The 12,477-nt window shown below is 40.5% G+C and overlaps 1 protein-coding gene across 4 annotated transcripts in view; it reads right to left on the reverse strand.

The window, feature by feature from the left end:
- The window catches only part of LOC137321832 (A-kinase anchor protein 7), a 187,267-nt gene that overhangs the window by 142,010 nt on the left and 32,780 nt on the right, over positions 1–12,477 (reverse strand). For all 4 annotated transcript variants that reach the window (XM_067984544.1, XM_067984543.1, XM_067984542.1 and 1 more), the window contains exon 6: positions 8,554–8,666. In XM_067984544.1, the coding sequence (XP_067840645.1) occupies positions 8,554–8,666 (113 nt within the window). The remainder of the gene's footprint in view (positions 1–8,553; positions 8,667–12,477) is intronic.

Raw genomic sequence — 12,477 nt, forward strand, 5'->3', positions numbered from 1 at the left:
ACTGCAGTGCAGTAGTTACATAGTTTTTTTTATTTGTTCATGGGATGTGGGCATCGCTGGCAAGGCCAGCATTTATTGCCCATCCCGAATTGCCCTTGAGAAGGTGGTGGCGAGCCGCCTTCTTGAACCACTGTAGTCCGTGTGGTAAAGGTTCTCCCACAGTGCTATTAGGTAGGGAGTTCCAGGATTTTGACCCAGTGACGATGAAGGAACGGCGATATATTTCCAAGTCGGGATGGTGTGCGACTTGGAAAGGAACGTGCAGGTGGTGTTGTTCCCATGTGCCTATTACCCTTGTCCTTCTAGGTGGTAGAGGTCACGGATTTGGGAGGTGCTGTTGAAGAAGCCTTGGCGAGTTGCTGCAGTGCATCCTGTGGATGGATGGATAATACCAGTAGATCTCCCGTGGCAAGGCTTAATGAGATGGAGGATACACTGAAGGTGATTTCAACTTTGGGCAGGTGAAGCGTTTGTGCCATCCACCCAAAACCTTGGTAAGAGGTCATTTTGAGGGCTGAGCATTTGTTTACTACTGGGGAGCTGCGAACGTTGTTCATAGGCAGCTCGCCATCTGCGACGGTGGGGAAGGGGGACAGGAATTCTGATGGCTCCTCTGTGGAGCTGAGCCAGCAGCGGCATGCTAAAGAGGGGAGGAGGTAATCATGGAGGAGTGGGTACTGGCCAGCAGCGGGGCAGAAGAATTCTGTGGGGCCGGAAGCAGCAATCAGCAATGGAAATCTTACTAGCATTCAGTACTAGTAAGCTGTGTAGTTTTAGCTGATTAAACTCCAGTACTATCCCTACACGCATATGTGGTTTCCTAAGCTTAAGTGGGTTGTTCCTTATCTGCAGTCTGGCAAATAAAAATTCAACATATAGATTTCTCAGTCGCTTTGTTCAGAAACTCTTAAACACGGTGATGGGTTTCTGCATCTGTCGGACACCTGACTGACTAAGAAACTCTGGTTGCTATGTATAATGAAAACAAACATACTGGCCCTGAAGTTTTACAGTGGTTCTACCAGTCTCCCACAGGAAACCTTAGGGAAATGATGTAACCCCTCACAGAACTTCAGAGCCATTCTTTTTGAATGCATGTGGTGCACCTCATGATCAGGACAATTCTTCCTCCCATGTTACTTAGAGTTAATAAGGATCATTTATAAGTATCATTCAAGTCAAAACGGTGTCAAACTCACTCAAATGCAATGATTTGTTTTCTGGTGATATAGTCATACTGGCAAAGAAGTTACATGCTTCTTTTTGCAATTTTAGAACTCGTCTTTGATGTGTTCACTGCACTGCCGAAGAAGTCACATTGAATTACCTGCACCCATGAGCAAAATTTGTCTCTATTTAGTTGACAGGATCAGAGAGTTGTTCAATGTTTACCAATTTTTTCAATATATTCTTACAACTTGTCAACGTTAAGTGAATGCCTGGGAATTATTTTCTCTGTTTTGTAAATGACAGCAGCAGGACAGCCAAAATGGACAGATGTAAATAAGAACAAATAGCATGCAGAAAATATAGCACTTGTAGAATATACTGCAATTGATTAGATGGTATCATTGCTAAGTGATTATAAATGAAATGTAACATCATGGTCATCTACTTATCAAGTAAATACTTTCCCAGTAACAGATTTTAAGAGTTATAAATGGGAAAAAAACACTACAGGGTAGAAATTCCAGTTGTGGTGGTCGATCTGTAGTGCTAATGAGGGTGGTACAATTTTAGGCAGAATTTGGATATATCCGTTTTCCATCCTTCTCAACTTCCCTGGCATATTGCGCTCTAGGGAGGGGAAGGCAGATGCTTCTTAGGCCCGTCTCAGTTATATCCCTGACCAGCTTCGGGGGCATATCTGGGGGGGTTTCTGGCCTTTCCCGGGAATTCCATCCAGCTTGTTACTAATGGGCCCAGCAGGACCTGCACTTGCTGACAGGAGGCATAGGTCTCACTGTGGGCCTTAAGAAGCCCCTGAGAAGTAAGAGAACTAATGTATTCAATCGCAGAGTGATTGATTACCTTTACCAGGCTGACCCTCTGTTCCTTCAGGATCATATTTAAAACATTTTCTGGCATTTTTGCCAGAATGGGTGCTTCTGTTGCACCACTACAGATGCAGATACCTGCCCAAAATATTTAAATGACCCTGTCCTTGGGATTTGGGATAAGAGCAACAGCAGCTCTAAGCGGCAAGTGGAAGTCCCTCTTTCCCCTTTAAAAGGGTTGATGGAATTTCCACAGTTGTAGCTTTTTTCAGCTTCAAAAACAACAATTAATTTTCATCAACATCAGATCTTCAAAGAGATACATTTATAGTTTAAAGAGGCACTGACTTTATGGAATAGTGTTTGACAAAATCTGTTTTTGTTTGACAAACATATGAACGTGATGCCATTCATAAATTAAATACATCACTGCACCCCAGAAACATTGCATTTAACATTAAACCCGAGATAAAGATAGTGCTTCTTGAACAGAATTTTCTGTCATTATTGTTGTGTCGAAGTACAAAGTCCTTCGGTGTTCTAAGTGACAATACTGACATAGCTCGTGTCAAGTAGGCAAATATAGAAAGTCAGTTACAGATAGATGGGTGTTTAAAATTGGATGTTTCGCATTCAGGAGAAACTTCTTTACCCAGAGAGTGGTTAGAATGTGGAACTTGCTATCACATGGATTAGATGAGGCAAATAGCATACATGCATTTAAGGGGAAGTTAGATAAGTACATGAGGCAGAAAGGAATAAAAGGTATTGCTGATAGGGTTAGATGAAGTAGGATGGGAGGAGGCTCATGTGGAGCATAAATACCGGTATAGACCAGTTAGGCCAAATGGCCTGTTTCTGTACTGTAAATTCTATGTAATTCGATGTAATTGTAGTTGGCTAGAAAGTTCATACAAAGAATGGAAGACTTGCATTTATATAGCGCCTTTCACAACCTCAGGACGTCCCAAAACGCTTTACAACCAATGATGTACTTTTGAAATGTAGTCACCGTTGCAACACAGGAAATGCGGCAGCCAATTTGCGCACAGCAAGGTCCCACAAACAGCACTGAAATAAATGACCAGATCATTTGTTTTTAGGTGTTGGTAGAGGGATAAATGTTGGCCAGGACACCTGGACAACTCCCCTGCTCTTCTTCAAAATTGTGCCATGGGATTTTTTTTTTAAACTATCACCTAGAAGGTCAGATGTGGCCTCAGTTTAACATCTCATCTGAAAGATGGCACCTCTGACAGCACTCCCTCAGTACCGCACTGAAGGGTCAGCCTAGATTTTGCGCTTAAGTCTCTGGAGTGGGACTTAAACCCACAATCTTCTGACTCAGAGGCGAGAGTTCTACGACTGAGCCAAGGCTGATAGCAAGGAACGATAGTACAGAGTTTTCTCTCAGTGAAAAAAATTATTATATTCTTATTTCAGATACAATAATTATGTAAACTTGAACAGCTTACGTACCAGTATATACAATGAGTGGAAAAAATTATCATAAATTCTAAATGCTAAATTAAGCTGTCACCACAGTAGTTCATTTCTAAATATGATGTGGAGATGCCGGTGATGGACTGGGGTTAACAATTGTAAACAATTTTACAACACCAAGTTATAGTCCAACGATTTTATTTTTAATCCCACAAGCTTTCGGGGGCTTTCCCCTTCCTCAGGCGGTGTTCCACATTGTGGGATTAAAAATAAAATCGTTGGACTATAACTTGGTGTTGTAAAATTGTTTACATTTCTAAATACTTTAACCACATCCAAATGTTAAATAAAAATAAAGTTACAATCCTTAATCTTTTTTTTATTAGCTTTGGTGAAGTGTCTTAGGACATTCTTTTATGTTAAAGGCACGATTTAAATACATGTTGTTGTTGCTGTACAACCCTGAGCTCTCTGCCACTTACCACTTTAACTCTGTCCCACTCTGACCTCTCTGTCCTTGGCTTCTAAGCTGTTCCAATGAAGCTCAATGCAAACTCGAGGAACAGCTCCTCATCTTTCTACTAGGCACTTTACAACCCTCTGGCCTTAACAAGTGTGATACCAGAACTGAGAGGTTATAACTATCAGGAAAGACTGACCAGCCTTCACTAGAAAAGAGAAGGCTCAGGGGTTGCCTAATAGAGGTCTTTAAAAAGGGTTTGATAGGGTAAACATAGAGAAGATGTTTCCACTTGTTGGGGAGTCCAAAACCAGGAGTCATCATTATGAGATAGTCACTAATAAATCCAATAAGAAATTCAGGAGAAATGTCTTTACCCAGACAGTAGTTAGAATGTGAAACTTGTTACCACATACAGTGATTGAGGCGAATAGCATTGATGCATTTAAGGGGAAGCTAGATAAGTAAGTGAGGGAGAAAGGAATAGAAGTGCATTCTGATATTGTTAGATGAAGCAAGGTGGGAGCAGGCTCATGTGGAGCGTAAACACTGACACAGACTAGTTGGGCTGAATGGCCTGTTTCTGTGCTGTAAATTCTATGTCATTCTACGTTATATGGTAACACACTAAAGCTATGTTTAAGCAGGGAACATAGCACTTTGGTTGTCAATTACTGGTATTACAAAATGGAAGATAATGTGTATGCAAAGTCTTTAACAAAACTTACCAGTAAGTTTTCTATTTTATTTATGAACTATCAACATATGGCTAAAGAAATCTGGCAGCTGCAACCAAGCCCACTACAAGAAGTAGCTAATATTGCTCCAAATTACGCGAAACAACAATGCAACATGATGCGCACCATGAACTTAATAATATTTATTCACAATATTTAATCGTCTTAGCTTCCAGCACACTTGAATGTTTTCAGTGCATAAATGAACAAGTGAACAAGACTAGATAGTCAAACTAAAAGATCTGTATTATTTACCAGAACAGTGATTCTTCTAAGTGCAAAATACTGTAGATTCTTTGTGCATCTGACTCAAGTATTTCCAGACTTGAGCTCAGCTTTCACAATATTTACTTCTTGTATTGCTAATAGTAATTACAGGATTAATTCATAGGATACATAGGATGGTATGTTGCCTCCCTGGTGCTCGGGTCAAGGATGTCACGAAGCGGCTGAAGGACATTCTGAAGGGGGAGGGTGAACAGCCAGAGGTCGTGGTCCATATCGGTACCAACGACATCGGTAAAAAAAGGGATGAGGCCCTGCAAGCAGAATATAGGGAGTTAGGAAATAAATTAAAAAGCAGGACCTCTAAGGTAGTAATCTCATGATTACTCCCAGTGCCACGTGCTATCGAGAGCAGAAATAGGAGAATAGACCAGATGAATGCGTGGCTTGAGAGATGGTGTAGGAGGGAGGGGTTTAAATTCCTGAGGCATTGGGACCGATTCTGGGAAAGGCGGGACCAGTACAAGCTGGACGGGTTACACTCAAGCAGAACTGGAACCAATATCCTCACGGGGGCATTTGCTAGTTCGGTTGGGGAAGGTTTAAACTAGTATGGCAGGGGGATGGGAACCAAAGGGCAGGTACAGATAGGACAAATTCAGATCAGGAAACGGGAAGTAGAAAAGCAGTTAGTGACATAGTTAGCGACTCAGAAAGGCAAAAGAAGCAAAGGTTAAATAGTGTTCAGCACAGGAATTTGACGGGGTTAAAGGGTATATACTTCAATGCAAGGAGTATTACAAACAAAGCAGATGAGCTAAGGGCACAGATAGACGCATGGCAGCATGATATCATTGCTATAACGGAAACTTGGCTTAAAGAGCGGGATAATTGGTAGCTCAATATCCCTGGATATAGAGTTTTCAGGCAGGATAGAGTGGGTGATAGCATTATTGGTTAAAGAATCAATTACAGTTGTGAGAAGGAAGTAACTGTTTCCCCTAGTGGAGAGTTCAAGAACTAGAGGACATAGATTTAAGCTGATTGGCAGAAGGATTAGAGGGGACATGAGGAATAACTTTTTTACCCAGAGGGTGGTGGGTGTATGGAATTCACTGCCCGAATTGGTGGTAGAGACAAGGACCCTCAACTCTTTTAAAAAGTACCTGGACCTGCACCTAAAGTGCTGTAAGCTGCAGGGCTACGGACCGGGTGCTGGAAGGTGGGATTAGAATGGGCACCTGGTTGTTCTTCGAGCCGGCATGGACACGATGGGCCGAATGGCCCCTTCTGGGCTTAATCTTTTCTATGGTTCTACATGAACAAACTTCCATAAAACTCCTTTTCAAAGATTCACTGCTTGCTGAAAGAACAAACTCTGCTTCGTCAATCTATAGATAATAGAACTAATATTAGCTTTGTACACAACGGAGAAGACATGCATTTCTGTGATGCAGGACCTTCTCACTTATTAAATTTCTGGTTTATGAGGTGGTAAAATGTAACTGAATGTTAGCTGAATATCGTGGCCTGATTAATTTTGGTTCAAGGACTTTAAACTGATGACTGATGAAAGCACCCGTATAATATGTTCAGCCCATTGCATTCACAGCATCATAGTATGTACAGTGTAGGAGGAGGCAATTCCTGCCTGTGCCGGCTGTTTGAAAGAGCTATCCAATTAGTCCCACTCCCCTGCGCTTTCCCCATAGCCCTGTAAATTTTTTCCCTTCAAGTATTTATCTCATTCCCTTTTGAAAGTTACTATTGAATCTGCTTCCACCACCCTTTCAGGCAGTGCATTCCAGTTCATAACAACTCGCTGCATTAAAAAAAAGTTTCCTCTTGTTGCTTTTGGCTCTTTTGCCGATCACCTTAAATCTGAGTCCTCTGGTTACCGACCCTTCTGCCACTGGAAACACTTTCTCCTTATTTACTCTATCAAAACCATTCATGACCTCGAACACCTTTATCAATTCTCCCCTTAGTCTCCTCTGTTGTAAGGAGAACAACCCCAGCTTCTCCAGTTTCTCCACACAACTGAAGTCCCTCATCCCTTATACCATTCTAGTAAATCTCTTCTGCACCCTCTCAAAGGCCTTGACATCCTTCCTAAAATGTGGTGCTCAGAATTGAACACAATACTCCAGCTGAGGCCTAACCAGTGTTTTATAAACATTTAGCATAACTTCCTTGCTTTTGTACTCTATGCATCTATTAATAAAGCCCAGGATCCCATATGCTTTTTTAACAGCCTTCTCAACTTGTCCTGCCACCTTCAAATATTTGTGTATGTGAACTCCCGGGTGTCCCTGTTCCTGCACCCCCTTTAAAATTGTACCATTTAGTTTATATTGCCTCTCCTCATTCTTCCTACCAAACTGCACCACTTCACACTTCTCTGCGTTAAATTTCATCACTCTGTCTACTTCCTCCTGAAATCTGTTATTATCCTCCACAATGTTTACTACAGTTCCAAGTTTCATGTGATCTGCAAACTTTGAAATTATACCCTAGCTGCAATAATGAAACTTGACAAGGCTAAGAATAGGTTGTCACCAGTGGCACTAAACTATCCTTTTTGACAGTATGAAGAAAATCGCAGTACTGCACCACACAGAAGTGCATAATAGCATCAATGTGAATTGCCAAGAGTAGGCTTTATCAGTTTTTCTTAATGCTAACCAGAATATAACTGCATACCAATCACATGTTTGCTTATTTTTTTATATTTATTTACTCTATCTATGTCTCATTGAAAACAGCATAGCACTACAGAAGCCAGTATAGATCACACTTTGTGCATACAGGCATGCTTTTCACAGCACATGTGTGGAGTTCTATTAGCACTATCTCTAGCAGTGTGAGCATCAGAATAACTCAGTGCTCCTTGCTTCGACAGTACTACTGTGCTGTGCCAACATTTCCAGTATAAAGAGGGTTTTCAGGCTTTGTAGTGCTCTGTGTTAGAAATGGTTGTTTTTAAAGCGCTGGTTCAAATTCAACATAGAACATAAAAGAATTACAACTCCAAATTTAGCAACTAGATGGTGCAATGGATTAGAATTTGGTTTAGTTTCTGTCCCTTTGTTGTGATGAAAATCTGCTCTGTCTGTATGCTACAAGGGTTCTATGTGAAAGTAGTCCGGATAACCACAACACAGCTCCCACTACATTAGCAAACATTGTCAGTGTTACTCAGATTGGCCAGAAAGATGGCTAGCTTGAGAACTAGGTATGTCATATGAGGTTTAAGAAGAAATGTTCCTCTGAACTTGAATGTAAGGCACTATACTGGCCTGGAAATGGTCAATGTTGCTGCTGGTGTAAAAAAAAGTCATTTTCTTACAAAATCTGCATTACTGACATTGATGAACAAAAAGGAAATGGTTACTATGGTGTCAAGCAATTTTCCATGCACTAAAGATGAACATCCAGCAACACAAGTCCCCAGCTTCAGCAACACTAGTTTTTATCTGTCTGCACTCACATTTTTATAAAACACAGTAATAAAAGGACGTACCTTCTTGTGTGACAAAGAAAATATTATTACGAGCCAATACACTTCTCTTAAGGAAAGCACTCATAAAATTTTCTGTACAGCAGCAGCACTAGAGCTCAAAAACTCTAGTTGACTGTTTTGGATATCGGCTATATTTATGCTTATGATTGATTGGAAATGTGATCTGACCTGGTGACGTAGTTTTGGTGCCCTTGATAGTTTCATAAAGGTCAGGTGAGGTTTAAAAGCTTTGCTGTCTCCAGTCAAAATGCCCTTTGCCTGGAATCTTGTCTTCACAGTCTCTGTGGGATAAACAGATTGAGATTTAGCTAATTCTGGAAAAAGGGGACAGATAATGTGTCTCCTAATGTGACATGGGCTGCTATGTGTCATAGTAAAGTAAAAAAAAATCAATAGTTTCAGGAAGAATGAGATCTATTATTTGGCTAAATAACAATGTGTTAAATTAGGTGAAATATGCATTACATTTTGTACGTCTATAAATTTTTAATTATTGGAATATTTTTCCAAGAGCTGTTCAATAAAAATCTGATTTGCCATCTGCAGAAATGCTCTGATAAGAAAGTGACCACAATTTGTCTCATTCCATTTCAGACATTTTCAGCTTTTGACTGTTTTTAATAAATGTTAGATTAGATGGATGCTCCATCCAATAAAAGATTTGGGTTTTGTTGGACAAAACTCATTCTTCAGTAACATTAATTATCTTATCCAAAATATGCATTACAAGTTTTTTTTTTAGAAGCACGTTTCTGCTAGATTTTTAAATTAGAAATATATATTAAGCAAACAGCTATATATAGGAATGCAAGGAGTGGACTGGGTCTTGCTGTAGGTTAATATACTGCCTTTCCAACTCTAGGCCCTAGTTTATGAGATGAAAGTCTTTCTAAGTCAACTGAGTTTCGGTAGTCATAATCCAATTCATAGTGGGCATGTGCCCAGATTGCAAAACTGTCCATAATCTGGCATATTTCTGGCAGTAGCACTCAGGGAGGGACTAAAGGTTGGCCGATACGGGAAGTTAGTGGGAAATGAAAATGCCACAACAGAGTCACAATTGCAGTTGGCTAAATGAATTTGCTTGATGTTGACACTGGCAAAAATATTTCCGCAGCACTGTTTTTCCTCACTTTGATGAGGACAAAATTTATCCCTTTGTAAAAAGAAACAAGCGCAGATGTTCATACATGGGTATTACATTTTTAGATTTTCTCAGATACCTTCCTTTCATGCTAAGCCCCAAAGATCACTCCCATAAATGAGCCCTTATTCCTATGAACTGGAGTGCACCTTTTTATGTTCAATGTCTGATAATGCAGTGAGCTCAGAGATCGCTAAAACACCCTTGTTACTGTATTTAGCTTGATGGATACACCACAAGCTCTCCTTTGTTATGATGATCTGAAATGCAGTGGCGGAAGCAGATTCAATAATAACTTTCAAAAGGGAACTGAATAAATACTTGAAGGGGAAAAATTTGCAGGGCTTTGGGGAAAGAGCAGAGGAGTGGGACTAACTGCATAGCTCTTTCAAAGAGCTAGCACATGCATGATGGGTCGAATGGCCTCCTTCTGTGCTGTATCATTCCATGATTTCCTAGACTTAAGGAAATCAACAGAATAAACAATATCAGATCATGGTTTACGCTATAAATGACAGAGCCTATTTCATCAAAATAACAGAAAAGCAGCAGCAAAGATAATACAGCAGTTTGAATTCTTTTTACAGAACTTTTTAATTCATGCTCTCTCCTTGGATACAAAATAACAAAATATGCAACACTTCATTAACTCTCCTGATACAATCCCTGGATCTATGATTGTAATATAACTTGTACGTAAGATTCATGGGCCCATGGGGTCTCCAGTCCTCAAGTCAAAAAATTGGTGGAGTACGCTACTCGGTATATAACCCTGGTAGCCCTTTAAAGTTTGGCCAGGAATAAAGGAAATCAAAAATGCTATTTCTCAAAATAGAATAAAGCTGCCAAACAAGCATATACAGTAGTTAAAGACACAGAGTGTCTGCATCCAATAAGTGTCAGACCAAGATCACTTGATTTGTCTGCAAACTCCTTTATTCTTAAAGTACCATCTGAGCAACAAAACAAACAACCGTGCAAAATAATTCTCAATTAAAAAACATCTACACAATGAGTTTTGCTAATGAAAAGTATTTGCATGAAATAAGTGTCCTATCTATTCAACTGAATATGAAACCCATGGATCTCACCTGCAGCGACTTGTATATTTCGAGCTGAATACTAACTGTGGCAGGACCAAAATTTAAAATGGCTGCCAGTTTTCTACACATAGATATTAAAATATATAGACTTATAATGATAATCGAGACCAAAACTCCCCACTCATCTCAGAGTTCAAAACTTCAAGTGAAATCTAACAGCTAATCAGAATCATCGTAACAGGTTCTGCGTACATATCAAGAGAAATACTTGTGCTCAACATTTTTCATGTCTTTCCGTTTCCATTTGTGTTTTCTGTCTTACATTAAAACATTCCCCAGAAAAAGAGGCATGAACTTTTATTATAATACAGCCCAACAGTTACATGTTCATACTTTCATCAATTAGAAACTCTCCATTCAGACTATGACCTCTAAAGGATATGAATCTCAGGATGCTGCAGTGCGCGTTACCTAACACAATACAAGGTTATCACATGTACAGCACTAATCTCATATTTCAACTGAAGCTTGCAGAATTTGCATTGTAATATACTTCCTCCAGTCATACAACTGGAAAACTACTCTAGTTTTACGAAAGAAAGCAATAACACACATTTGAATTAAGCCGTGGGATTTTCTTATGTTAAAGATGCCACATAAATGTTGCTGTCGTTAAAAGAACATAAAAAATAGGAGCAGCAGTAGGCCCCTCGAGCCTGCTCCGCCATTCAATAAGAACATGGCTGATCTTTGACCTCAACTCCACTTTCCCGCCCAATCCCCATCTTCCTTGATTCCCTTAGAGTCCAAAAATCTATCAATCTCAGCCTTGAATATACTCAATGACTGAGCATCCACAGCCCTCTGGGGTAGAGAATTCCTAAGATTCACACCCCTCTGAGCGAAGAGATTTCTCCTAATTTCAGTCCTAAATGGACGACCCTTATCCTGAGACAATGCCCCCTACTTCTACACTCTCCAGCCAGGGGAAACAGCCTCTCAGCATCAACACTATCAAGCCCTCGCAGAATCTTATGTGTGTCAACCTTAATACTGTGGCGACAAGAGCAGGTCAGAGGCTGAATATTCTGTGGCGAGTGACTCACCTCCTGACTCCCCAAAGCCTTTCCACCATCTACAAGGCACAAGTCAGGAGTGTGATGGAATACTTTCCACTTGCCTGGATGAGTGGCCACATGTTTACTTCCTACATGAGGTTGGTAGATGAGCACATCAGCAGCACTGCAGCATTCCTACGTCTTTCTCCCTCTCCGTGACATTTATTTATGTGCTATGCATTCTTTTGCAGTTCAACACGGCCCTGAAATTGCACAGGGCATCTCCAGCTTAATTCCTAAAGATGACTTTTGGAAACCCCAGAAAACTGGCAGTTTTCAGCAATTCATGCCATTTCTCTGGGGGTTCCTCCAGTCTCTGCAAGTTATGCTGAGAACCACCACACAATTTCAGGGCCTAAGTGTTTTCCTTCTCAGGAGCATTTATTTATATAGGAGCCAATAATTAGATCTTTGGAACCTATAAGGCTTTTCTACATTGGTACTGGCTCCTTGCATGACAGGCCATTGTAGCATTCTCACTGCCTGATGCACGTTGACACTGAGACCTTCTGAGTTCCTGAAATGCAGTGCACACGATAACGTGATTCTGAAGTGCTTGTGGCACTTACAGCCTTCACACCCATTTTCCACATTACAATTGGAGTGCCTGAACAGCACTCTAGAACCTTAATGCCTATATAAAACTGGCATTGTTTAGGGACCTCATCACTTGAGTGGGGTCCTTATTGTTAAAGATATATTGCAGGTGTAGTTCACTGCTTCTGTGTTATGTTGTTGTGGAAGAAAGGAGGACAGGGAAATGTACTGGAGCCTTACAGCTTCTCAA

This window comes from Heptranchias perlo, chromosome 5, assembly GCF_035084215.1.
Source record: "Heptranchias perlo isolate sHepPer1 chromosome 5, sHepPer1.hap1, whole genome shotgun sequence".
Taxonomy (NCBI): domain Eukaryota; kingdom Metazoa; phylum Chordata; class Chondrichthyes; order Hexanchiformes; family Hexanchidae; genus Heptranchias; species Heptranchias perlo.